The following is a 26,763-nucleotide window of genomic DNA, read 5'->3' on the forward strand; positions in this document are numbered from 1 at the left end:
CACGTTTGAAATTTGGTTTATTATATATCAGATTTTTAAATGTTTAGGATATAAGTATGCTGTTTATAGTATAGATTTTCTATAATATATATTTTTAATAAATGGAGTCATATCAAACACTAAACTTTATCTTTTTTTTTTTTTTTTTGGTTTTTCAAGACAGGGTTTCTCACTAAACTTTATCTAAAGGGTATATATTTATCACTTATTTTCTCTCCTAGTAATTAAGTATGTATTTTATCAAAAAAATTATCTTACCAGTTCAAGATTAATAGCCATACTTACTGGCTGTGAGTGTTGTAGAACACTTGTTTTAAATCCTTGAGTTTCTTAATTACGTTAACTCCTTATTTACTACTAATATCTTTCAACATATATCAAAACACTTATTTCAGGACCATATATTTATTTTGAGATTTTTTTGTTTATTTTTATGGAATTCTAATTCAAACCAAGAACCTCAGTCAGACATCCAAGCAGGTGTTTACCTCCAAACTATACCCATCTCTATGCAAAAATTTTTAAGTGTGTGTGTGTGTGTGTGTGTGTATGTGTGTGTATGTGTGTGCATGTGTGTGTATGTGTGTGCATGTGAGTGGAGCTCCTGCAGAGACCAGAAGAGGGCATCAGGTTTCTTAAAGCTGGAGTTACAGGTAGTTGTTAGCTGCCTGATGTGGATTTTCAGAATGAAACTTGGGTAGTCTGGAAGAACAGTATATGGTCTTAACTGCTTAGCCATTTCTCCAGCCTCCTATAGCAGTCATTTAAAAAGTATAGTTCCTACAGGTATGGTGGCACACACCTTAATCCCAGCACTTGGGAGACAGAGGCAGGTGTATCTGTGTTTGGGGCCAGCCAGACTTTCAGAAAAAAGATGGATGGATGGATGGATGGATGGATGGATATGGATGGTATAGGCAGATAGTTTCATAAGTTATATATTGATTTATATGTAGATTTTATATATCATCCTTCCTAGAAAAGATCAAGTATTTATTGAATATCTACTATCAACTCTCGGATGCTAAAGATATGGTGGTGAGCTATTCAAAGTCTGTGCATTCAGCAGTTAAGAGTACTTTTCCAGAGGTCCTAAGTTCAATTCCCAGCAACCACATGGTGGCTCACAGCCATCTGTAATGGGATCCAGTGCCCTCTTCTGACATGTCTAAGAGAGCCAGTGTACTCATACATAAAATAAATTTTAAAATCTTTAAAAAAAAAAAAAAAGAAACATGGGCAATGGTGGCACACGCCTTTAATCCCAGCACTTGGGAGGCAGAGGCAGGCGGATTTCTGAGTGCGAGAGTTCGAGGCTAGCCTGGTCTACAGAGTGAGTTCCAGGACAGCCAGGGCTACACAGAGAAACCTTGTCTCGAAAAAACAAAACAAAAACAAAAAAAAAAAGAAAGAAACAATGAAAACATGTAACGAGCTAAGAGAGAAAGGTAGGGGTGCATCATAGAGGATGGTGGGATATGCCGCCTTCCCATGGGGAAATAGCCTTCTGGAAAAGACGGTATTTTGAATTGGGAAGGAAGTAATTGTCTGAAAACTTGGACAAAGCTCATAGGAAGAGTGAGACAAAATCCTAAAGGGGAGGAAGGTGAAGGAAGATGACTCACACATGTGGGCTTTTTATTTATGGGATGGAGCGATGGCTCAGTGAGTGGTTAAGAGCACTTTGTGATCTTGCAGGGGACCCAGGTTCAGTTCCTAGCACTGTAGCACCAGTTCTGGGGGTCTAGTGCCGTCTTCTGGCCTCTGTGCACAGCAGGCACTCACACGGTACATATACATGCTTGCAGTCGCTTACACATACACATAAAGCAAACAAAAGTTTTAAATTATTTATGATTATTACGTGTGCATGATATGAGGTAGGGAACAGGAGGATGCCACAGTGCGCATGTGCGGTGGGTTCTGTCCTTCCAGCTCTCTGTGCACCACAAAGATCAAACTAAGGTGAGACTTGCATGCCAAGTATCCTTTCTTGCTGAACTGCCTCTAGTGCTCAACTCTGAGATCTTATTGCCTTCACCCCGGTACGTATATTGAAGTGCTGTACATTAATGATACGGTTTACTGAGATTCAGGGTCTTCTTGATTACCATGTCATGTCGGTTCACTGGCAAGAACGCCAGACTAGAGACAAAGTCCTGGGCTGTGGTCACCGTTTCATAACATGGCCTTGCTTTATTTCTAGTTTACAGGTGAGAAAAATGTTTTTGCCTTACCTGCCCCTCAGCTTTTATGAAGCTGACTTTACCCAATAAGCGTGGGCACTCCTCCGATGGTCCTCTGACATGTCGGTTAGATAGAGAGTAGTTCAGATGCTCTCGGCTTGCTTTTGTTTGCTCTGAGGCAAACGGCCTCGTACTGTATCTATATTATTATAAGCTTTTCCTGAAAGATTGCTGGAGCAGCTCCCACCACTAGAGCATTGTTTCCACTTTGTTAGGAGTTAGAGGTCATCGGCAGTCACGTTCATCCTGGTTTATTCTCTGAGTGTCTGCTGTCTTTCACACTCTCCATTTCTGTGTGAGGGGTTATATCTGTGATAGTGTGAGTGTAAAGGCTCATTAGGTTTGAGGTCAGTCACCTGAACTGTGTAAACTGTGCAGATTACTGAGCTTCTGTAAAATGGTGACTAATACCGTTTCCATATACTTCCCCTTCTACCACTATATGATTACTTCCTGTAACCGTAAGTTCCTAACTACTCAGTTATTGCAGTCAATCCTGTTTGTATAACTGGACTCTATAGGTGGGATTTCCCAGACATGGCCATTTCATTAGCTGGAGTGGCAGAGGTGCTTCTCTTCTGTGCATGTCTGAGGACCACACAGTTCCATCTGAGTCCTCTGACTGGCTCTTCTGTGGTGGGAGTTCAGGGTCCAGTCTGCTCGTCTCTGAGGAGTGCCTCTGTCACATTTTAGAAGGCCGGTGTGAGCATTAAAAGTATACACCCTTTAAACTGAAGCACTAGAAGATTTCAGGGACCCTAATTTAATCACAGCCTCCTTTGAGATTCAATTTCCAAGGATAATGGAAACAATCAGCTTAAGACCTACTAGAAACCATTAGGAGCTGTGCTCTTGGTTAGACAGTAATGCATAACAGTAGTATCTCATTCACTGTCGCCTTGCTTGAGCATCTTTAATGTGAGGAAGAAGTCAATAGAGGGAAAACTGGAGAAGCTTAAGACAGAGAGCAGAAAACTGTGAAGACTGGTCATACCTGAGAGATGAGGTGGAAATGACTGCAGACTAGAAAGCTCCCAGGCCTTGTGAAAACCCAGCTCTGCTTTCTCTGTGTGTGTCTGTATATGTGTCTGTCAGTGTGTGTCTGTGTGTGTGCCTGTCTCTGTACATCTGTGCGTGTCTGTTGGTGGGTGTCTGTGTGTGTGCATTGTGTCTAGCTTTATTTCTCTGTGTGTATGTGTGTGTGGTGTCTACGTGTCTGTATGGGTGCCTTTGTGTGTATCTGTGGAGGGTACAGTGTCTGTGTGTATACCTGTGTGCTTATCTGTCTGATTGCATGTGTGTCTGTGTACATGTGTATGTGCAGGCCTGTGTGTTTTTGTGTGTGCCTATGTGTATATGTGTGTATCTATATGTGTGTATGTGTGTATGAGTGCCTTATATCTGTTTGTATGTGAGTGTGTATAGGTGTGTCTCTGTGTGTGGCTTGTGTCTATGTGTATGTGTCTCTGTGTACGCATGTGCCTGTGTGTGTGTGTGTTGTGTTTTTTTGTATGTGTGTCTATCAGTTTGTCTGTGTCAGTGTCTGTGTGCTTGGTTATTTTTTTTTAGTCTTGTTAAGGAGAACCAGCTGTTAGCCAGGCGGTGGTGGTGCACACCTTTAATCCCAGCACTTGGGAGGCATAGGCAGGCAGATTTCTGAGTTCGAGGCCAGCCTGGGGTCTACAGAGTGAGTTCCAGGACAGCCAGGGCTACACAGAGAAACCCTGTCTCAAAAAAAAAAAAAGGAGAACCAGCTGTCTGAAAGTGATAATCTTAATTACATTTTTAGAACATGGATTTTTGAAAATATTTAGAAGTCAAAGATTACACATATGTTTGTGGTTATTGCCCCCTTGTGGTCCTGTTTGTAGTTTAGGTCAGGAGTCCCTCAATAGGAGTGAGTTTTGTAAAAAAAGAAGGGTAAATAGTGCCCTCTTCTGGTATAATGAGGTATGTGCAGTCAAAGCTAAACCTGCTGTTTATTACAATAGTAGTAAGTCTTAGGCTTTTAAAAGTTACTTAGTAACAGTATTGGCTATTTTGATATACATCTGAAAATTTTCATAGACATTACTTAAAGCTATTATAGTTTTATGAAGCCAACTGCTCTTTTCACACAAACGTTTGGGAAATTTGCCTTTGATAGAAAATCATAAGCTTTTCTTTGTGACCATCCCTTTGTTGCAGGATTAGCTTCAGGTCTTTGCTCACAACAAGAAATCTGACTCTTACCAAGCTGGCCTCAAACTCAGAAATCCACCTGCCTCTGCATCCCAAGTGCTGGGATTAAAGGTATGTCTGGCGAAATCTGACTCTTAAAACTGAATACCAGACTAGTTGCTGCTTACTGATTTTCTAATAAGAGCCTTTACTAAAAAAATTAAGAAGGAACTTTCAATACTGTATACCTATAGTACAAGGGCAGGAGAACTTCAGGGATGCCCAAGACACTCTGTGCCTCTAAATCACCTATGTTCTGTCAAACAAGATAGCCAAGATACAAATGACGCTTGACTTGGGGATAGAAGGAAAGAAGAGAGGAATAATACCAGCTCAGGGAAATGCGCAGAGATTATTTGCATGGAAAGTGAGGGGTTGCAGACTTTAGACAGTGAAGTGATGTTGGGATTCAGGAGTTGACGTCAGGTCAGTTGAAGGCGGCAGCTGTCGGTCAGTCCTTCCCCAGCTCTTCGTGACCCAATATGCTACAGCGAGAGGAGGCTCCCTCAGCTTGGCAGCTTGGCAGGTGCCTTTCTCTGTGTTGGAGGTCTGTCAGTCATTGCACAGAAGCCCTGAAAGGACAACGTGCGGCTGTGGCTCTGTCTCAAGTGGCTTGTACGAAGGGAGGAACGTGACCAGAGACCTTCAGTGAGGACTCTGGGAGGGGCATCAGAGTGAGTCAGCCTTAAACCTGTTCTGCTAGCTCCCGTTCTGCTTGTTGGCCTAGCTGCACTGATTAAAAGCGTGGGCTCCAGAACCTGACATGGCTTAGGCTCCATTTTCCATGCCTGCAAACGAAACTCTATGCAGCACACAGAGGGTCGCCTAGACCTACTTTCTTTGGAGCAAAAAATTTTTGGTTACTGTATTAGTTTTTGTTGGTTATGCAGTATTAGAATGAATCCTCATACATATTATGAAAACACTTCACTATTGGTTAAGGTCTGTGTGTGGGAGTGGAGGAGGTTCTGCTTTTTAACTTCTTATAGTCCTTCCTTCCTTCCCTCCCTCCCTCCTCCCCTCCCTCCTTTGTTTCTTTGGTTTCTCAAGACAGTTTCAGCTCTGGCTGTCTGTACTGGAACTCACTCTATAGAATAGGCTGGCCTTGAACTCATAGAATTCCACCTGCCTCTGCCTCCTGAGTGCTGAGATTAAAGGTGTGTGCCACCACTGCCCAGCTTTATGGTAGTTTCTTGATTACTTTTTTATTGCTATGATAAGATATGCTTATCACATGACCAAGACAACTTATAGAAGAGTTTATTGGAGCTTACATTTCAGAGGGTGAGTCTGTGACCATCATATTGGAAGGCAGGCGTGGTGCAGGAGCAGAGAGCTTACAGCCTATCCCCAAATAGGAGGCAGAGAGCTAACTGGGAATGGCATAGGCTTTTGAGCCGTCAAAACTCACCCCGAGTGACACACCTCCTCCACTACAGCCACACCTCCTAATACTTCCCAAACAGTTGCACCAGCTGAGGACCCAATGTTCAAAGATATGAGTCTATGTGGACAGGTAGCATGCAAAGTAATGGGTTTCATCATGGTGTCCGCATACATGTGTCATATGTTGTCTTAGTTCATTCCCCTCAGTACCTCTTCGTGCTTTCTTCGTCAGCAATTCCTTTTTTTCTCTCAGTTCTGATTTTATTATTTAAAATATTCACAAGTGTCCAGGTAGCTCGTGCCTGTAATGCTAGCACTCGGGAAGCCAACTCAGGAGGATCTCCACATGTGCAAGCCTAGGTACAGAGTCTCAGCTCAGCCTGGGTTACAGTGTGACATCCTGTCTGGGACATTTTTTTTAAATAATCTGTTAACCTTGTTCAGCTTTGCTGCTTCTTCAGGCATCATTTTTGTTATTTGTACTTTTTTAGAAAATTGTTCATTTTAAATGTATTGCCATAAAGTCATTTGTATTTTTCACAATTACTACCCAGCGGTTGCTTATTAGTGCCTTCTCTCCTGGATTCATGGCCAGTCTTCCTAAGGGTGGCAGCTGCTGCTGCTTCTTCTTCTTCTCCTTCTCCTTCTCCTTCTCCTTCTCCTTCTCCTTTTTGAATTATTTATTTAATGTATATGAACACACTGTCCTTGGCACACCAGAAGAGGGCGCCAGATCCCATTACAGATGGTTGTGAGCCACCATGTGGTTGCTGGGAATCGAACTCATGGTTAGAACTCATGGAAGAGCAGCCAGTACTCTTAACCATTGAGCCATCTCTCCAGCCCCCCAAAGGGCTTCTTTCTGTTAAGATTATGAGGATGAATCTTTGAGTATTTCATTGCTTGTTATTTCTTTGCACCTGTACCTCCTATATCTTGAGGAATTGACTCGGCTGTCAACAGTGCTGAGTTTTTGTTTTTACTTAGTTTAAGCTATAAGTTTGAACCTATTTAGTGTTCCATGTGCCTTGCAATCTTGCATTTAGAACTATAAATTCCCCTCTAAGAGATGTGGTAATTGTATCCTACAAGTTTTGTTGTTTCATTCTAAATATTTTGGATTTTCAATTTTAAGTCTACTTTAAAATTTCATTTTAGATTCTTCTTGCTTCTTTCTCCTTCTCTTCCTCTTTAAAATTAGAGTCTCATTCTAGCCCAGGCTGGCCCAGAGGTCAGCTTGTAGCTCAGACTGCTCTAGTGAACTCTCACTCTGAATGCCCAGCCTCCTTTTCTTTCTACATAGACTTTCAGTAAATTTTATTTTCATCTTTGGGGGGGAGGGTGTTGGTCTATATTTGAACTGTGGAACTTCAGTGACTTTTGTTTTCCTTCCAATCGATTTATTCATTTGTGGTCAGAGAATATGTGGTCTGCATGGTTTAAATCCCTCTGTGGACTGTCCCTGCAGGAGGCTTCACTCCATAGTGTGGGGCCTCAGGGCTCCCACCACCTTTGCATCAGGAAGAAGTGTACCTTTAGATGGTTGGCCATCTGCTACAAAGCTAAGATGCACCATGCAGATGCACCATGCAAGTGCCTGCATTTCCTAGGAAATCTTACAAAGGAAAGGCATTGAGCATCACTGCACTCTCATGGCTTCCCAGACGTGCAGTAGGGACCAGGTTGCTTTACTCTGTCTTTTTTTTTTTTCTCGAGACAGGGTTTCTCTGTGTAACTGGCTGTCCTGGAACTCACTCTGTAGACCAGGCTGGCCTAGAACTCAGAAATCCGCCTGCCTCTGTCTCCCAAGTGCTGGGATTAAAGGTGTCTGCCACCACCGCCCGGCGCTTTACTCTGTCTATGAAGGTGGAATGCCACATTCTTAATTACAGCCAGAGCTAAAGGAGAAAGCAGGGCACAGTCAAAGGCTTTTCTAGTAACCTTATGCTATTGGAAGCTAAAGGCCACTTCTCCAGGTAGTTAGCACCTTGCTCTGCTTGTGGGAAGGGCTCTCAGCCCTCCTAAGGACCATCCTTATCTTCACAGGAAACTGCACCAAGTGCTATTGGTAGTGAGAGCAGGTGTCAGGAGCCTGGAGCATCCCAGCATGTACAGGAGTGTTGGGAGCTAGAAGGCCTGGGTTGGGATCCTGGCTTTTTAAAACACCTTAACTGACACTTGTGTTTCCTTAGCTTTACGGTGGAAGTGGCAATAAATAGGTTCTGTGACTGAATTGTCAAGACAATAGATGATTGCAGCACCTGAGCATCGCCTGCCACACTGTGGACACACAGGCATGGCAGTGCTGCACCAGCAGTTCCCACATCAGTGCCGAGGATGTTCTCAGCCCAGACCTGCTCTCCCACTGGCTGCCATGCTCAGTTCCTCCATTCATATAAATCGATATCCACAATCCCAGTTATTCATTTTTGAAGTCCAGTAAACTTCAAGGCATCTGTCACAAGAACCATTCACATCAGCTTTCCTTAGGATGTATTCTACCCTTCCTGTCTGCAGATTAAAATGAAGCCTTTAAAATCTACGTTGATTTTTTTTTCTTTTTCACTGTTCTTGTCAGCTGTCAGGCTGTAAAAAACAGCTTTAAGGAAGAAAAGTTCATGTGATTCATGCCACTTGCTTCATGCCTGTCTAGACCCACGGCTATGGGTCTGACACAAGGCAGAATATTACGGTGGCTGGAGCCTGTGGTGAATGAGGCTCCACAGAAGCCAGGAAGAGAAGCCAGGGAGAGAAGGAAGGGCAGAACACAGACCATCCTTCACAGGTTCTACCCAGTGGCCCCTGTCACACAGCGCAGTCTTACTTTCTGCTGACATTGACACCATCTCCTGCTGGAAACCAGGGCTTTCAGTGCATGAGCCTTTGGGGGACGTTCCAGTTGCAAACTCCTAACATTTGGACATGCTGTGCATCATTTAAAAAAAAAAAGAGAGAGAGAGACAGGGTTTTCTCTGTATAGCCCTGGCTGTCCTGGAACTCACTCTGTAGCCCAGGCTGGCCTCAAACTCACAGAGATCCATCTGCCTCTGTCTTCAAAGTGCTGTGACTAAAGGTATGTGCCATGACCACCCAGCTTGCTGTACATCTTTGGTCTTCTGTATCATCTACAGATTTATCTCAAATTCTTTTTAATTTTTTCAGTCCCTATTTTCCTCAGTTTTTTCAATATAGAATCTTAGGTCTTCCCATATTTTTACCCTTGTTTATCCTTTCTCCCACAGTACCTTTTAAATAAATAGGTAGGTATGTGTGCCTGCTTCTTTGAATACCATGTGCATTCAGTGGAAGCTAGAGAGGATGTCAAATCCGAACAATTGCAGTTGTTTATGGCTGTGAGCCACCATGTGGGTCCTGGGAACCAAACCTGGGTCCTCTACAGAAACAGCAAGTACTCTTACCCACTGAGCCATCTCTCAGCCCCATAATGTGGCCTTTTATTTCTAGGTTTTTGTTCCTTTCCATTTCCTCTGTTGTTTCATTGTTTTTGATGCTTCAAAGTCTTATTTAAGGGATGTCAGGAAACCCTTTGAGTTCATAGCACTCTTTCTGTTCTGCTTCAATCCAGCAGTTTCCAGGATGTTGTCTTTATTTGACATTTGCTTCTCATATTCCTTTCATAAACAACCAGGAAGTAAACCAAATTAGAAGTGAAGTTTGTGTGCATGTGTCTGTGTGCGTTGTATATGAGGAAGAGAGAAAAAGTGAAAGACAGATTGGCTCTCCTCAAGTTCGCCGCCACAGCTGCAGAGCTACTGATCACAGCCCCTCTCAACACGAGTCTGCCCACTGCCTGCCTCCAGCAAAGAGAACAGTTTAAGAATGTTGCCATTCAGCCCTGCATTGATGAAGCCAAACAGAATTCTGGGACAGTCCTACAGCTGTGTCCCTTAAACCTTTCAAACCAGGATGATGGCTTTGTTTCTCAGCTGTACCTTCTACTTGGTGCCTTGCTAACTTAGTCTGATGTCTCAGTGGGAATTTAATCTCAACTACTTCTGACGTAATCTTTGAATTATGTAGATTATTATTATTAGTAGCAGTAGTAGATCATTCTCATTTATTACATTACTTGGGTTACATTAATATATATATATATATATTTTGGTTTTTCGAGACAGGGTTTCTCTGTGTACATTAATATATTTTTGTTTGTTTTGAGGCAGGGCCTTGCTGTAGCCCAAGACTGTCATCAGACTCAGGATCCTCCTGACTTAGACTCATGAGTGCTGGGAATATAGGCACATACTACCACACCTAGATTTGAACATAATTTTATTAAACATAGAGTGGGTGTTTCTTTTCTCATTTTTTTTCTTGTTTTTGTATGACTTCAATGATGACAGAATAACCAAGGTATTTATTTTATTTTAAACTTTTAAATTTAATTAAAACTCAGAACCATTTTTAAAAATATAGTACTTTTCTTTTGAAAGGAGTAGAAACCATACTGCCTCAGACCATATTAAGTGGAAAAAAATACTTCTAAAATTCTATGTATACCTCAGAAGCAAGTTTCTCACAGAGCAAGTGAATCACAGAGCTTGAGTTCAATCCCAGGTCTGTCTAAATGCAAAGTATCAGAGAGCACTCTCTTGCTCTCTCCCTCCTCTCTCCCTCTCCTTCCCTCTCTTTCTCTCCCTGTCTCTTTCTCTATCTCTGTCTCTGTCTCTATCTCTCTCTCTCTCTCTCTCTATATATATATATATATGTGTGTGTGTGTCTAGCCCTGGCTGTCCTGGAACTTGGTCAGTAGACCAGACTAGCCTCAAACTCATAGAGACCCCCCTGCCTCTCTCTACCTCTGCCTCCCTAGTGCTAGGACTAAAGGCGTGCACCACCACTGCCTAGCTTGAGAACTTTCTCTTAAAGAAAGTAACTATCAATTACTCAGATCCTTTAGATATTTCTACTACCTTCTTATTTCCTGATTTCCTGATTCTCAGTGTGACAAATACAAGACCGGAGTTATTGACGGACCTGCATGCAACAGCCTCTGTGTCACAGAAACACTGTACTTTGGAAAATGTCTGTCCACCAAGCCCAACAACCAGGTATGGATCTGACCATTGTCATCATCATTAATTATTGGTTTTTTGCTACAGTCTTATATAGGTCAAACTGGCCTCTTTTTCTGTGGTGATAGCTTGTCTTAATCATTCTGTCTCCATCTTCTAAGAGCTATGTTTATAGTATTGTACTACTTTACCTGGCTAGTAAATTCTAATTTTCCCTTAAACTAAAAGCAGTATTAAAAAATTCTTGAAGCTTGTGGGCTGGAAAGATAGCTCAGCAGTTGACTGCCCTTCCAGAGATCCTGAATTCAATTTCCAGCAACCACATGGTGGCTCACGACCATCTGTACTGTAATCTGATTCCACCTTTTGATGTGTCTGAAGGCAGCTACAGTGTACTCATATACATTAAATAAATAATATTTTTAAAAAATTCTTGAAGCTGGGGGTACTTATATCAGGAGACTGGAGCAGAAGGAGTTTGAGTTTGAAGCCAACTTGATATAAATAGCAAATTCCAGGTAAACTAGGAGTGTGTGTGTGTGTGTGTGTGTGTGTGTGCGTGTTCTGTCTTAAAAACAAAGCACATCCTCCCAAATAGACATAACTAAAAATTCTTGACTCAAACAAAGTTTTGGGAATTGTATGCATTTCCACTTTGTAGGATTTGATTCATTCATTCAGTAGGATTCGTTAAACAAGCCACGTGGTGCCTACCTATAATCGGAGCATTTGGTAGACTGAGGCAGAGAATCATCACAAATTTACTGTCAGCCTGGGCTATTTAGTTAGTTCAAGGTGATTCTGGCCTATCTAGAAAGACCCTGACTGAAACAAGACAAAACAAAGGTTTCTTAATCTGCTTTCGCCAACATTTAGACCCTGAGCCATGAAGAGTGCTTTGTTAAGAAGACCATTCCCATTCAAAATGGAGGAATGAGGTAGAGGAGGAAGATATTGGCCATGGTCAATGTTCAGTCCTACATTGTCTTGTTTGGCATTCAGATACACTGTGGCATTTGGGCTCCTGGGGGCTCCAGCAGGTCCAGCAGGGGACACTTACTTCTCTGCTGCTTGTGAGTCCCTCATACATTCCTTATCTTCACATCTGTCCTCTCTGAGTTTCCACTGGAATGTTGACTTTACTCCAAGCTCATCATACTGTTTAGGGGCTGTTTGTGGGGACCTCAGCCTTGCATAAAATATTGCACAATGCTAATTTGATAAATACCTACTTAATGTCCATGATTTGCCACCAGCCTGAACAGCTTAGGGAGACCCTAAATCTTAGCTGCACAAAAGCACAAAATGTCCCCCCAAGTAGAGACCAGAGAAGTAGATCATAGTGGGCCTTGCTTTTGGCTAGGATCCTTACAATTGTACTTTAAAAAACTATATTTAGGTATGCATTATGTTCATCTTTTTTTAAATTATTTATTGTATGTATGTGAGTACACTGTAGCTATCTTCAGACACACCAGAAGAGGGCATCAGACCCAGTTACAGATGGTTGTGAGCCACCATGTGGTTGTTGGGAATTGAACTCAGCACCTCTGGCAGTCAGTGCTATTAACCACTAAGCCATCTCTCCAGCCCTATGTTCATCTTTTAAAAGTCATTTAAGGAAAAATACTTTGAGACTACTTCAGATTTGTATTCAGAAAGTCAGGAGCTGAGTATGTTAGTGTATACCCAGGAGGTAAAGGCAAGAAGATTGCGTATGAAGCCAGCCTGGACTACACAGTGGACTATCTCAAAAAGGTAAAAATGAAGTCACAGATTTAGCTGAGAGGTCTAGGGCTTGTTTACATTTTGTAGAGGACCTGGAAAACTCTGCTGTGTGCTCTGTGCAGTCTCCTTTCATATGATGCATAACTTACCACTTTTCTTCACAAAGATGTATTTAGGAGTTTGGGATAATCTACCAGGTGTTGTGAAGTGTCAAATGGAACAAGCTCTTCATCTTGATTTTGGTACTGAACTGGAGCCAAGAAAAGAAATAGTGCTATTTGATAAACCAACCAGGGGAACTACTGTACAGAAATTCAAAGAAATGGTTTACAGTCTCTTTAAGGTGAGTGTATCTAGTACTACACCTCAGTATGAAGCTTTGTCCTTACAAAGGAACTGGCAGAACCTCATACTGTTGTCATTCTTTTACTTCCATCAGAGACTCTATGTGGAAGGAGTGACTCAGAGAAAGGGAAAAAATTGGAGGATATTAAGCTTTTTTATTTTAAATAGTTATTAATAGACCTGAGGGGTATTAGTTTGCTGTAGATTTTGACATTCACCTGATGGAGAGCCAGGCACAATGACTTACTCCTGTAATCTCAGCTGCTTTGAAGACTGAGGCAGGAGAGTTGCCTCAAGATAGATGGGCTATATAGTGAGTTCCAGGCCAGCCTAGATTACAATGTGATGCCATGTGCATAAATAAATCAATAAATAATAAAATAATATTATTTTTAACCAAAATAGTGAAATAAAATTAGTATACTCAGACTGGAGAGATGGCTCAGCAGTTGAGAGCACTGACTGCTCTTCCAGAGGTCCTGAGTTCAGTTCCCAACAACCACATGGTGGCTCGCACCATCTGTAATGGGATCTGATGCCCTTTTCTGATGTGTCTGAAGACAGTGACAGTGTACTCCATATAAATGAAATAAATAAATAAATCTTAAAAAAAAATTTTTTTGTGTGTACTCTGTCTCCCTGGATTCCCATCCACAACTCTCCTCTTATATGGGAACAAACTGTATCTCTGCTGTCCTGAGACTCACTCTGAAGACCAGGCTGGCCTCGAACTCAGAAGTCCACCTGCCTCCCAAGTGCTGGGATTAAAGGCGTGTGCCACCACCGCCCGGCTTTAACTAACTTTGAAACAGACTAAATTGATCAGGCTGGCTTTGAATTGGTACCCTCCTGCCTCAGCCTTCTGAGTAGCCAGGATTAATTACAGGTGTGCACTATTACATTGGACTTGAAATTATTTAAATCTAAAGAAAATTTACTCGCCACCAAATGTATTAACTAGAATTTAATCTCCAGTGTCCTCAGGTAGGAAGGGGGAACTGATTTCTACAAGTTGTCCGCCAACATCCACCCACACAGCAGTTCATAGTGCACTATGTGTGCACAGACATGTACACACACACTTCACCCCCTAGTATTTGGGAGAGATAAATTTTCTTTTATTCAGTGGCAAGGCTAGCACTGTGGTATGACCTAGAACTGATTCTTTTACAGATGCTTTTTGTTTTCTTTTGGACTAGAAGTTTAATTCAGGACCCTCACACATAGAACTCTAGACTTAGATTTACTTGCTAAACAAACTGGCCTTGAATTTAGGATCCTAATTCTAGTTTCATCTGTGTAACTCAACAAATTCTTGTCTTGACAGGCAAAGTTAGGTGACCAGGGAAACCTGTCTGAACTGGTTAACCTCATCTTGACAGTGGCTGATGGAGACAGAGATGGCCAGGTCTCCCTAGGAGAAGCCAAGTCAGCATGGGCACTGCTTCAGTTGAACGAGTTTCTCCTGATGGTGATACTTCAGGATAAAGAACACACCCCCAAACTAATGGGATTCTGTGGTGACCTCTACATGATGGAAAGTGTCGAATATACCTCTCTGTATGGAATTAGTCTCCCATGGGTTATGGAACTCTTTATTCCATCTGGATTCAGAAGGAGCATGGATCAGTTGTTCACACCATCTTGGCCCAGAAAGGCCAAGATAGCCATAGGACTTCTAGAATTTGTAGAGGATGTTTTCCACGGCCCCTATGGAAACTTTCTCATGTGTGACACCAGTGCCAAGAACCTAGGATATAATGAGAAGTATGACTTAAAAATGGTGGATATGAGAAAAATTGTGCCAGAGACAAACCTAAAGGAACTCATTAAAGACCGCCACTGTGAGTCTGACCTGGACTGTGTCTATGGTACAGACTGTAGAACTAGCTGTGACCTGAGTACAATGAAGTGCACTTCAGAAGTAATACAACCAAACTTGGCAAAAGCCTGTCAGTTACTCAAAGACTACCTACTGCATGGTGCTCCAAGTGAAATCCAGGAAGAATTAGAAAAGCAGCTTTACTCTTGTATTGCTCTCAAAGTCACAGCAAATCAAATGGAAATGGAACATTCTTTGATATTAAATAACCTAAAAACATTATTGTGGAAGAAAATTTCCTACACAAATGACTCTTAGTTCATTTGGACTATTCACTGAGAATCTACTTATGACTTTGAGCATTTAGAAGAATGGCTTCTGTCCCCTGGGCCTATGGAGTCATTGTCTCAAATGCATGTTATGACAACAATGGCAGGTGCAGGGCCAAGAGATGTCCAAACTCATTCATTCCTGCCCTTTTATAAGTTCACAAGTATATTCACTGTTAACTATTTTGACTTAAAAAAAAAAAAAAGCTAATGCTGTGAAAAACCTCATTCCATAAATAATGAGTGTTCTGTAGCTGTTAGCCAATCCCATTGCTGGACATTGTTTGCATTGAAGCTGCTGTTTAAACAAAGAAATTTATAGATGAACTTACTAATGTTTTAGCATGGTAAAAGTTTGCACATTAACACAAATTAAGAATGCCACACAGGTAAATCCAAATGACTCATTTATTAAAAAGTTCAGTTAATATAGCATGATTTACTGTATACTTACACATTTTAACTTCAGATGAGTCAACTGTTGGATGGCTTTTAGTGTCAGCATATATTCTACATGCTGAAGTTAACATGGTTACCACTGAAAATTCATTATCCTGAAGCTCTGATAGGTTCATCTTAGCATCCAGGTGATACACATTATCTTAGGGTGGGGATGTAGATATGCAGTCAATTGTTTACCTGACATGTGGGAAGCCCCAGTACCAGAGGCTGACACAGTAAGATAGAGGCGATAAAGGTGCACACCACCCCAGCTGAGAGAGACTGGAATCCATCAGGAAGAAAGTTCTTGTTCCTTTAGGGATGAAGGGCTGGCTATTTCTTAGAGGCATGAATTATCTCCTAGTACTTTCCCACATGAACCTGACTGACACGAAAGGTCTGAATAGTTGACTCTTTCAAGTTACTTTCCTATGTGCATTCAGGTCCAGCATACACCATAAAAATCAAACAGAAGCCGGGCGGTGGTGGCACACGCCTTTAATCCCAGCACTTGGGAGGCAGAGGCAGGCGGATTTCTGAGTTTGAGGCCAGCCTGGGGTCTACAGAGTGAGTTCCAGGACAGCCAGGGCTACACAGGGGGAAAAAAAAAAGGGGAAAGAAAAACATAAAAAGCCTCAGCTCCCCCTTTCTCCTCAAACCATGAACTTCATTGTTCCCAAATCTTTAAAGCCACGGATTAGCACTTTCAAGATTGACCTTGAACTATGTCCTGATGATCATGCTGCTAATTACCAGATCTGAAAATCTGAAGGATAAGGACTCCTTCCAGGAAGATTAGAAACTCAAGAAACATTCATAACCTTTGCAAGAACCCATGTAAGCTGGCTTTTCCTGGAAAAAACTTGTTTTGTGAGAGGAGAAACAAAAGAATCTCAACTAGGTGTAGTGATATTTGCCCTTAGTCTCAGCAGAGGTAGTCATGGTGCAACAACAAAAAGGTAAAACACATTATCTACTCCTTTGCTCTGTAATTTCACACTATTTCCTATAGTCTCATAATAACAGCTTAACACAGAAAAAGCTGCTTGATCAATCTGTTTATTGTCTTTATGAAAAAATCTTCATAGAAAATTGATTTAGCTTTCAGCAGCCCGTTCCTGAGCTCTGAGGAAGCTTGCCTTCTTTTGAGCAACCCGGTCTTTCTTCTGGGCAAGAGACATTTTAGGACGATTCCACCTACAAAACAAAGTAAGGAGTAAGACAGGAATATCTCTCAAGTTCAACTGAAAAAAAAAAATGACAAAACCTTTATAATTGGATAGGGGTTGAAAATCTCATTATTTGAAGACATAGTTTTCCTATATATCCTTTAGGTAGCTTTGAATTTGTGACAATCGTCATGCCTCAACCTCCTGAGTACCCACAGTAAATTTTAATCCAGGTATTCAATGGCTCACACTATAAGCCAGGTAGAGACATAAACGTTATGAATTGAGGCAGATCATGAATGCAGGCAAAGAAAAGTTCCTCTATAGGTAGCTAAAAACGAAAAAAAAAAAAAAGACTGTACTGTGACAGAATGGGCACCTCAGTAGCTTCTGAGGTTGGTACATTGCTATCACCAATTACTCTAGCAAACCTGGTTCCCTTAGCTGCTGCCACATTATGCAGAGCTAGTGATCGAGTTTGCACAACTGCATAAAATCTGACCAGCAAGATGCAGCGGGTTTCTTTCCTAGAGAATGGTAAACCACATACCTCTTCTTCTTTACTTCTCTCTTGGGCTTCTTCTCATAGACTGGATTCTCTCGGATAGCAGCATGAGCTTTCTTATACATCTCCTCCATCTGGAACAAAGCAAAGCAAACAGTATTTGCCTTCATTTCATGCGCCCTATTAGTAAGGTACAGTACCACCTACTTTCAGTTCTCAAAGGACCTTAACTAAGCCAATGATATCTCCTTAAATTCCCAAGTGGAGCCCATCCTCCCTTTCCTTATCTATCTCACTGCTTAGGGTGAGTAACCTGCATGCATTCCAGAGGAATGCATCGACAAGCCCATCTTTGTACAACTACCCCGCCCACACTACAGTCTACTACCCGGCCTAAATTCTGTCAAGAGAGGGTGCATGCCCAAAAGATGTGAGCTATACAGCCACAATGACACTAACAACAGAGGGCACGGGCACGAGGAGGGGGGGGCCCACCAACTGGGTAACAGCCACTTCTTTTATCATCCCATATAGCCAAGATTTACAATCCCTCTTATGTGACAGGCCTTTTAAAGCAATTCCCAGCTCAGAGGCATACTCTATATTCTACCATTGCCAATTTTAGTACATGGCAACTAGTATGACCTCTAAAACTCCCCCATTTGATTAGATTTTGTTGCTGGAATCTTTTGATCACAAAGTTTGTTTTGAAAAACAAAATTCAAGGTTGTAATCCAGAATGCCTAGTATTAACTATAACACCCTGAAGTACAGGTGCTCAAGAACAGGAATGCCAAGAGCCTGATCCCCTGTGAGTGTTATCCAGCTTTCTAAACATGGAGGTGGAAAAGAGGAAATAATGCAGAAAGGTCTACTGCACTGCAGAACCCAACTATTTCAATCCCCTCCCAACCCCTAAGAGACAAGACCCCATGAAACGCAGATTTCCTCACATTCTCAAGCCAGTGATCCTAGTACTCACTCAGGAAGACCCAAGGTTCCTTAAACCCTCTATCATATAGTCTGGAAACTGCAAAAGTTAAACCCAGTTCTTTCCAACAGAGTTGATAGCTTCACATATGTAGATGAAGCCATGGATTTATTCACTCTACTGAGAAACATTAAGTCTGCAGATTTCAGCAGCTACACAGAACACTCCAGATAAAATGATCTACAGGATGGAAGCTCAGAGGCTGAGCATAGATGCTTCACCCCATGGAAACCTTTGGATTTATTCCCTGCACCACAAAATAAAAAGCATTAGCTGAAAGGCAGATCGTGAACATGTAATAACCATCTGAGCAAGCATAACATGAGTAGGTCAGTACAAGACCCAGAAAGAAAAGACTGCAGTGAAGTACAGTCTAAAGTAAAGCCACTGTTCATGGGTTCCTTTCATAAAAGCTCAAACTCAGTTTACTGTAAGATGATGTCCAGAGCACACAGACCACAGAAAGTATTTTCCACCCTATACTTTAGATAGGAAACTTTAGAGCGCTCCAGTATCAAGCTCATTTACCTCCCCCACCCATACGTTTTCAAATGGTATAGCCCTCAAGATCTCAATAAACTCTAAAATGTATTTTTTCATACCATCTAAAAAACAAAGTAGGTTATGATAACTCAAACCTCTAAGTCAGGATTGTCTTAAATTCAAAGGTGGCCCTGGTTGAATATCAAGTCCCTAGACAAATCAGGAAGTGAGGCTTGGTCTCCCCCACCCCAACCCCCAAAGATAGGTGGTAGTGGCGTACACCTTTAATCCCAGCAGAAGCCAGCCTGGTCTACCAAAGTTGAGTTCCAGGATAACCAGGGCTACACAGAGAAACCCTGTGTCACAAAACAAAGCTAAATCTCTTACAAAGCAGCCATTTAAAAAAAAAAAAAAAGACTGTACTGTGACAGAATGGGCACCTCAGTAGCTTCTGAGGTTGGTACATTGCTATCACCAATTACTCTAGCAAACCTGGTTCCCTTAGCTGCTGCCACATTATGCAGAGCTAGTGATCGAGTTTGCACAACTGCATAAAATCTGACCAGCAAGATGTAGCAGGCAAAGCAGGAACCATTCCTACCATACCTATTTGCACTGGAGACTTTAAATGACAGAAGCCCATGTATATCAGCATCTAAAAAAATCCTTTTCCCACCTGACCAATATACTAACATTACTCAAAAGCAGCAGCAGTATAGTAGCCCACCTTTGTATACCTACAAAGCCACATACAACCTTCCATGTGCAAAATAAAATAAATAAACTTGTTACAACTATTATAACAAGCAGTTGTTTCTGTAAGTGAACAGCATGTTCAGGTAAATTTTTACCATGTCTGGAGTTACGTTGTTCTTGATGTACTGCGAGAACTGTTTCTTGTATGCATCTTCATCTTCCTCCATTAGGTAGCGCATGTAGTCTGCCACATTCTGACCCATGATGTGTTTCCGATGTACCTCTGCATGGAACTCCTTGCTTTCAGAGTCATAACCAGGGAATCGTTTGGTACTAAAATGAAATTTTCATGTTAGTATACAGACAAACTACAACACTCCCAGGAATTCACTTCAGGAGCTGCCATCAGTCCCGTCTTGAAACAATGATTACATCATCATATGCAATCAAAGGACCAACTACTAACTGCTCAGTTAGTGCGGCATCATCATTAGCAGCCCGTCTCTGAATTCCTGAAGATAAAAGAACATAAAACCTTGCTTTTCACCTTTCTAGAGTCTGCACTGCCCAGGGTATCTCAAAACTCCTGGGCTCTACCCATCCTGTTGATCCCAAGCATCCACAGAGCTAGATGGCCACCAGGGCTTCCTATCACAAGTTTCCCTGCCCTTCAAAAGTCATCCCTTAAATACTTATTACCCAGTGGTAATGAGAGTTAGTGATTTGTCTAAATTACTATCAATGAGGCTGTTCAATAAGAAATTTAAGAAAACTTAAGTTAGTCGATATGCTATCTATAACAAAAAATGCATTAACTGAGGAATTACAAATTAATTTACTTAATTTCTAATATTCAGCAATCTTATTAATGACTGAAAGCTTACAAATTTCAGGCTTTTGTCTCTGAATGTTTTATTCTAGAAGCCACATTTTGCCCTAAGTCAATAAATCAACTTTGACTGAAAAACGAAGAGCCAGGCAGTGGTAGTACACAACTTTAATCCCAGCACTCGGGAGACAGAGGCTGGAAGATCATCACCCAAAGTTCCAGACTAGACTAGGCTAGAGAGTGAGACCCTAATACAGGTTCCTTGTACAGTAACTACACAGAGCAGGCACTGAATGATTGCTACTCAATGAGTAAGCAGCAGGAAATAGTGGAGTTAATACAGAAATCTTAAATACTACTAATTACCTATGAGGGATAGACAAGCCTCCATCCACAGCTCCCTTCAGGGCCCCGAAAACTTTATTGCCAGTTGTAGTTCGGGCAAGACCTGCGTCCAAATAGCAAGTGAAGGCACCAGGCTGGCCGTCAATGCTTTCCACATTGTATTCATTTCCATTCACCTCCACCTGGCCTTCATAGATCTTGTCCATGCCAAACCTATTCAGAAGCTATGAACAGAGAAGTCAACATAAAAGTCTCAGTAGTCAAGCCACTAAATGTAATTTATGTCACAACAATCTAACAATTTGACCCTCCTACATTTCTTGAGTCTCATCTAGGTACACAGGTCTTTGCTGCCTACCTAGCCAGCTGGTCTACACTGACCCAGAAACAACAAACACTAAGACAACTGCTTCCCAGACTGACAAAATCATCTTCCCTGCTCATGACTTTGCAAGCCACAAGCAAACAGCTGATGCTCTTTTGAAGCCACAGGTACCTTATTGAAAATATTGTGTACATACCCTGCGAGCCAACAGCAGGCCAGTGCAATAGGCTGCAGCATAATTTGTCAGGCCAACTTTCACACCGTATTTTGGAAGTTCATGTGCATATGCTGCGCAGACGATCATATCCCCTTCTATACGGGCATATGCAATCTACGCAGAGAGAAACCAGGGTGTTAATTTGTTGCTTTCAATGCTTCAGTACCTGTCCCACCTAAGCACCTTTTAACAAGATGTGGGGAGAAGAGACAACTCAATGAACATCTATTTGTGTGGGCATCAACTACACAGTGGTTTAGGGGTGAAAAGTATGGCTAAAATACATATGGCACATTAGAACTCAATTATAATAGCTCTTTCTAAATACAGAAAGCATTGTTTAAGGTGGGTAAGCTGGGGAAATCATAGGTGTCTTTAAAAGTCAACAAACTGGGCAGGGGAATAGAACAGGGCCTCCAAATAGGGCCTGAACTCAAGGCTATCCTGAAAGATTCCAAAAAATGTTAAAGTCTAGTAGTTCTCCTTAAGTTCAAAGCTAGCCTGGTCTACAAAGAATTACAGGTCAACCAGGGTCATACAGTGAGTGAGACCCCATCTCAAAAATGAGCACCTTTAATCCTAACACTGGGGAGGCAGAGGCAGGCAGATCTGTGAATTCAAGGCCAGCCTAGTCTACAGAGGACAGCCAAGGTTAGTTACAATGACCCTGTCTTTGAACCTCCCCACCAAAGTCAAGTCAATAAGAAAATAACCATTTACTTAAAGAATCTTTTGACCTAAATTTAGCCAAGTCTTAGACACTTCATCCTTAATTATCAGAACATCAGACAACCCCACCACCTTCACAGTCGTCAAATTTGCACAAAAAGCAAGAGCATCTGTCTCCTGACCAGCAAATTCCAGCTAAGCAGCATCGTCCTTAATTGTAAAAGCCCTGAATATAGGAATTGCAACTTTCTAAAAGGGCTTTCAAAGTGGAAGACATTTTTGTACATTTTAAAATCTACTTCAAACAGTAAACAGAAATAGCTTGTCATGCTGGGATTACAGATGAGCCACCCAGCCTGGCAAGAGTCTGATTACCCTAATAATGACAGCAAAATGGCACACAAGCCCATAAAGAATGAACCAGGAGTTAGAGCATGACAGATTTGGTAACTGGGAGACTATTCACACAAACAGGTTTTCCAGCCTTCCTCCCAAATTCCATAATGAAAATTAAGCTAAGTCAGGATTCCCATACCCCTACCCCCCTGAAATCTACCACCACAAGAAAATCTCTACCAACATTACTAAGAGTTGTGGGGTCTGACCCCACTGCTCCAGTCACCGTAACTCACCTGGCAGATGATATCTCTGTTAGTCACACGGACTATCATCCTGTATTTGGGTGTGTTGTACTTATTCTTGTCCTGGATCACCAGTCGTTTCCGTGCATAGTAGTCAGTTTTACCCTCTGCAAGGAAAAAAATATTTTTAGCCAGGCAATGTTCCACCCCAAAGCTGATTCTTCAGAAACTAAAACAGGAAAAGCTGCCCATACCTCGTCGCCTTCTAAATCTCACTTGGTATCTTTTAAAGTAGGCCTTATTCTTGACAACTTTCACGAACCCCTTTAAGGAAAAAAAAAAAAAATCAGTGCTTTGCAAATTGTTTCATCCCATGATTCTTGTATTCTTTTGAGACAGGCTTGTCACTATGTAGCCCAAGATTGACCTAGCATTTAGTAGCTTCTGAGCGCTGGATTAATAGGCAAGAAACACCTGGTTTTGGTCTGTTTTTAATTTAACCATGTAACAATATAATGCCTAAGTTTGAAAAGCAAATTATTACAACAAATTGTCAACTTTTATAGCATGTTTCTAAGCTGACTGCAAACAAGAATCGCTGTAAGGCAGTGCTTCTCAACCTTTAATACGGTTAGTTCCTCATGCTGTGGTGACCCCCCAACCATAAATCTCGTTCTTGCTTCGTTAACTGTAATTTTGTAGTTATTCTAACAGATGGGTGGCGAACCAGACTGAGAACTGCTGCCGCAGTGGTTCTCTTCGTCAAACACACCTAACTAAGCCTCAGAAAACATAGATGGTTAGATGCAGTAGGGCCCCGACCCAAGCCCCAAGCCTCTCCCTCCACGACCGCAGACTCCTTACTACACTTGCAGGAACAAACACATTTCCATATTGCCTTTACACCATCTTCCAAGTTCTGTACCACTGATCCCTACGACAGCCATCTGAGACGTATTACCGACACCGCAGCCTCACCTAGAAAACTCAACCACACAGCGCTCACTTCCTCCCTGCCTAAACTGGCCTCAACAGGCAGAGTACGACCTGCAATTACTCCCCGCTGAAGAAGTGCACCCCACCTCTCAAGTCCGATTTCAGCAAATCACCGAAAACAGGGCCAGACACTGGGCAGGAAGAGCGAAGGGCCGCCACAGCCCGAATGACACGCACGCCCTTCGCGGACGCAGCAGCGCCACGGCCTCCACTGACAAGACACTCCCGGCTTCAGGGCTCCGTGCGAGGCCGAGGGATTCGAGCTTCCGCAGCACGGCCTTCTGACGACCACGGAGGCGCCTGCGGCCGGCGGCCCCCCTCGGAAGCCGCGGCCCATCCCCCGGCTCACACCCGGCAGCCATTAGGCCACGCTGGAACGGCGGCCGCAGAGCCGGGAATCGAATGCCATCTGCCCCCCGGGTCGCACGAGCTGGCCCCGAGCGGGCATCCACGAGAAGAGGGGACGCCCCCGTGCACGCGCGGGCCTGAGACCCAGATGCCCACTCACCATCCTGCGGAACAGAGACCCGCAACCGCGGCTCCACGCAGACCTGCTGAGTCGGCCGCGCTAGGGGGAAAAGACCGGAGTCGCGTGCGCATGCGCAGTATGTAGCACCGCCAGTACGCAAGCGACGTGGGAAAGAGTGGCTGGAGGGCTCGAGGTGCGCAGACTATCGCCCTCTGCTGGCCGGAGGATGAATGTCAGATTTCTCTTCTCAGGCAGGCAGGATGGGCGATGAGAAAAAATACCGGCTTTTTGGGAGGACATTTTTAAACACGCGCGCGCGCACACACACACCACGTATATAATTTTTTCTAAGCAGGAGGGGGTAAAATTAAGTTAAATAAAATGAATTTGCCTATGCTGAAATCATGCCTTCTCCATGACTTGGCTCACCTCTGGAATATATATATCAGAATTCCCAGCACACAGGGCGGACAAGAAGCTTAGCTTAAGGGCCTTAGGCTTCAGTTAGAAGAGTCTCCTCCGCCTTTGCATCTTGGCATCTGCTTCAAGCATACTTTTCATTCTCCAGCACTTCTCAAAGTGCTGACCTCCAGTAAGTTCTTAGTTACCTGTTAGATGGTAAAAACAAAACAAAACCCACTGATTGTCCTCATGATTCCTGATACTATCAGCAGCACCACCACTAATACCACTCCTCCATCACTCTTAGCTTATCTAAGTCCCTTTCCTGAAAAGGTTTCCTTTTAGGGCTGGGTGTACAACTTAGTAAAGCAGCCTCAACACTTAGAAGAGAGAGGAAGAAGCATCAGAAAGTGCAAGGCTAGCCTGGGCTACATAGTGAATTGGAAGCCAGCCTGGGCTGCATGATACCTGGGAGGGGGGAATAAGTGCAAACAATTATTGAAACACATGAAAGAACAGTTATAAGGCTAAGAGCTTTATAAAGTCAATGAGAATGCAATTTAAAAATTGCTTCTCCAGCCGGGCGGTGGTGGCGCACGCCTTTAATCCCAGCACTTGGGAGGCAGAGGCAGGCGGATTTCTGAGTTCGAGGCCAGCCTGGTCTACAGAGTGAGTTCTAAGACAGCCAGGGCTACACAGAGAAACCCTGTCTCGAAAGACCAAAAAATAAATTAATAAATAAATAAGTCAAAAATAAATAAATAAATAGAAATTGCTTCTCCAAACAAATTTTGTGTATCCAATTATTTTTAGCAATAGCATTTTATGACTCTGGTGCTCTGATTTTGTAGGGGCAGTGGAACCCCTTAAAATATTTGTATTTTTATGGATAGCTGAGCAGGTAAAAGTGATTGCTACCCAAACCTGCTGCACGGAGGTCAGACGGGGGTCAGACGGGGGTCAGACGGGGGTCAGACGGAGGTCAGACCCCAAGAACCCTTACGGGAAGCCAGGCATGCAGCATATACCAGCACTTCCTGTGGTAAGATTCCAGGTTGAGGCAGAATCCCTAGAAGTGTGTGGGTCAGTATGCAACAGCAGCAGCTGCAATCATGAGAAAATGCTCTACAGCTGGATCTCCTGTAGGCATTTTCTCAACTGAGGCTCTCTCTGATCTGATGATTCAAATCTTGGACTTTTCCAGCCCCCAGATGGCAGCTCACAACTGTTCAAAACCCTAAGATCTGACACCCTCACACAGACACACATGCAGGCAGAACATCAATGCACATAAAATAAAAATAAGTAATTCTTTTTTAAAAATATGTCCTGTTATTGTACTAGCCGGTTTTCTGTTTCAACTTAACACAAGTTAGAGTCATCAGAGAGTCGTTGAGAAAAATGTCCCCCTGAGGGCCAGCTGTAGCGTATTTTCTTGATTGGTTGTTGATGGGGGAGGGCCCAGCTCATTGTGGGTGGTTCCGTCTCTGGGCTGTGGTCCTGGGTTCTATAAGAAAGCAGCAAAGCAAGCCAGTAAGTAGCATGTCTTCATGGCCTCTGCATCAACTCTGTCTCTAGGTTCCTGTCCTTTGTGGAAGTGTAAGCTGAATAAACCCTTTCCTCCCCAGCTTGCCTTTTGGTCACGATATTTCATCACAGCAATAGAAACCCTTACGATGACAACTATCATGCCTCCCCCAAGGGGTTCTGATCATAACTTTTATTTAGGAAGAAAAAAAATGTTTTGGTTACAGGAAATACAAATTTCAAGTCTTAAAAATCCAGTACAGAAATTTAAAAATTGTTAACGACAGCAGATAGAGATCACTAGACACACAACACTGATTCCTAGTCAGTTTTGGCTGTTCTTGTTCCTTAGTTCTCCAAGAAAAAGCGTCTTTACCAGATTATTCTTTACCAGAATAATTTTCTCCATTGCTAAACAAAACAGTATTTGTTTACAACAGTGGTTCTCAAACTTTTTTATGTTGTGACTCTTTATACAATTCTTCATATTGTCATGATTTCCCAACCATAAAATTACTTTGTTGCTATTTCATCCTGTAACTTTGCTACTGTTATGAATTGTAAGGGAAATATGATGTGCAGAATACCTGATATACAACCCCTGTGAAAGGGTTGTATGTTGAAAACCACTAGTTTACATAGTCCTTCAGTTTTACCACTTCTAATTTTATTCTGAAAGGCAAATACACTCAAACCATAATTACCATATTAACTTATCATGCATACTGGTTATAGTTTCTTAAACCAGTATATCATCAGTTTTATTCATCAAGAGCTCAGGAAAAAAAGAAAAAAAGTATGGCCACACCACCACACCCACCTCACAGAACTTCCATTTCATGTTATATGCCAAAGAGTAGCTTCAATCTGAGTTCTGAAAATCACAATACATACACACATGCACATTAACTAATTCATATAATCTTTACATCTTGACTTTTCAAAGGTGCTCAAAGGAGCTTTCTCTCTCTCTCTCTCTCTCTCTCTCTCTCTCTCTCTCTCTCTC

The 26,763-nt window shown here is 42.4% G+C and overlaps 2 protein-coding genes and 3 non-coding genes across 6 annotated transcripts in view; 1 reads left to right on the forward strand and 4 right to left on the reverse strand.

Annotated features, from left to right (window-relative positions):
* Nucleotides 1-15,545, forward strand: part of Dipk1a (divergent protein kinase domain 1A) — a 74,369-nt gene extending 58,824 nt beyond the window's left edge. The window contains exons 3-5 of the mRNA XM_028782399.1: nucleotides 10,817-10,924; nucleotides 12,783-12,959; nucleotides 14,289-15,545. Of these exons, the coding sequence (XP_028638232.1) occupies nucleotides 10,817-10,924; nucleotides 12,783-12,959; nucleotides 14,289-15,101 (1,098 nt within the window). The 3' untranslated portion in view covers nucleotides 15,102-15,545. The remainder of the gene's footprint in view (nucleotides 1-10,816; nucleotides 10,925-12,782; nucleotides 12,960-14,288) is intronic.
* Nucleotides 15,546-16,594: 1,049 nt separating this feature from the next.
* On the reverse strand, nucleotides 16,595-23,992 carry Rpl5 (ribosomal protein L5). Of its 2 annotated transcripts, none has more exons than XM_028782400.1 (8): nucleotides 23,868-23,992; nucleotides 22,618-22,687; nucleotides 22,415-22,530; nucleotides 21,093-21,227; nucleotides 20,593-20,795; nucleotides 19,553-19,730; nucleotides 17,273-17,361; nucleotides 16,595-16,750 (listed from the first exon to the last, which is right to left on the reverse strand). In XM_028782400.1, the coding sequence occupies exons 1-8, from the start codon at nucleotides 23,868-23,870 to the stop codon at nucleotides 16,651-16,653; spliced, it is 894 nt and encodes a 297-aa protein (XP_028638233.1). In that variant the 5' UTR covers nucleotides 23,871-23,992; the 3' UTR covers nucleotides 16,595-16,650. The 2 variants fall into 2 exon arrangements, with proteins under 2 accessions (XP_028638233.1, XP_028638234.1); XM_028782401.1 differs by having other exon boundaries at nucleotides 17,273-17,358; nucleotides 23,868-23,979.
* Nucleotides 17,077-17,206, reverse strand: LOC114633807. Its single transcript, XR_003713242.1, has one exon. It is a non-coding gene; the product is annotated as a small nucleolar RNA SNORA66 (small nucleolar RNA).
* LOC114633808 lies at nucleotides 19,117-19,246 on the reverse strand. The gene has a single exon (XR_003713243.1). It is a non-coding gene; the product is annotated as a small nucleolar RNA SNORA66 (small nucleolar RNA).
* Nucleotides 19,796-19,892, reverse strand: LOC114633806. The gene has a single exon (XR_003713241.1). It is a non-coding gene; the product is annotated as a small nucleolar RNA SNORD21 (small nucleolar RNA).
* Nucleotides 23,993-26,763: the final 2,771 nt, after the last annotated feature.

This window comes from Grammomys surdaster, unplaced genomic scaffold, assembly GCF_004785775.1.
Source record: "Grammomys surdaster isolate TR1022 unplaced genomic scaffold, NIH_TR_1.0 751, whole genome shotgun sequence".
In the NCBI taxonomy this organism is placed as follows: domain Eukaryota; kingdom Metazoa; phylum Chordata; class Mammalia; order Rodentia; family Muridae; genus Grammomys; species Grammomys surdaster.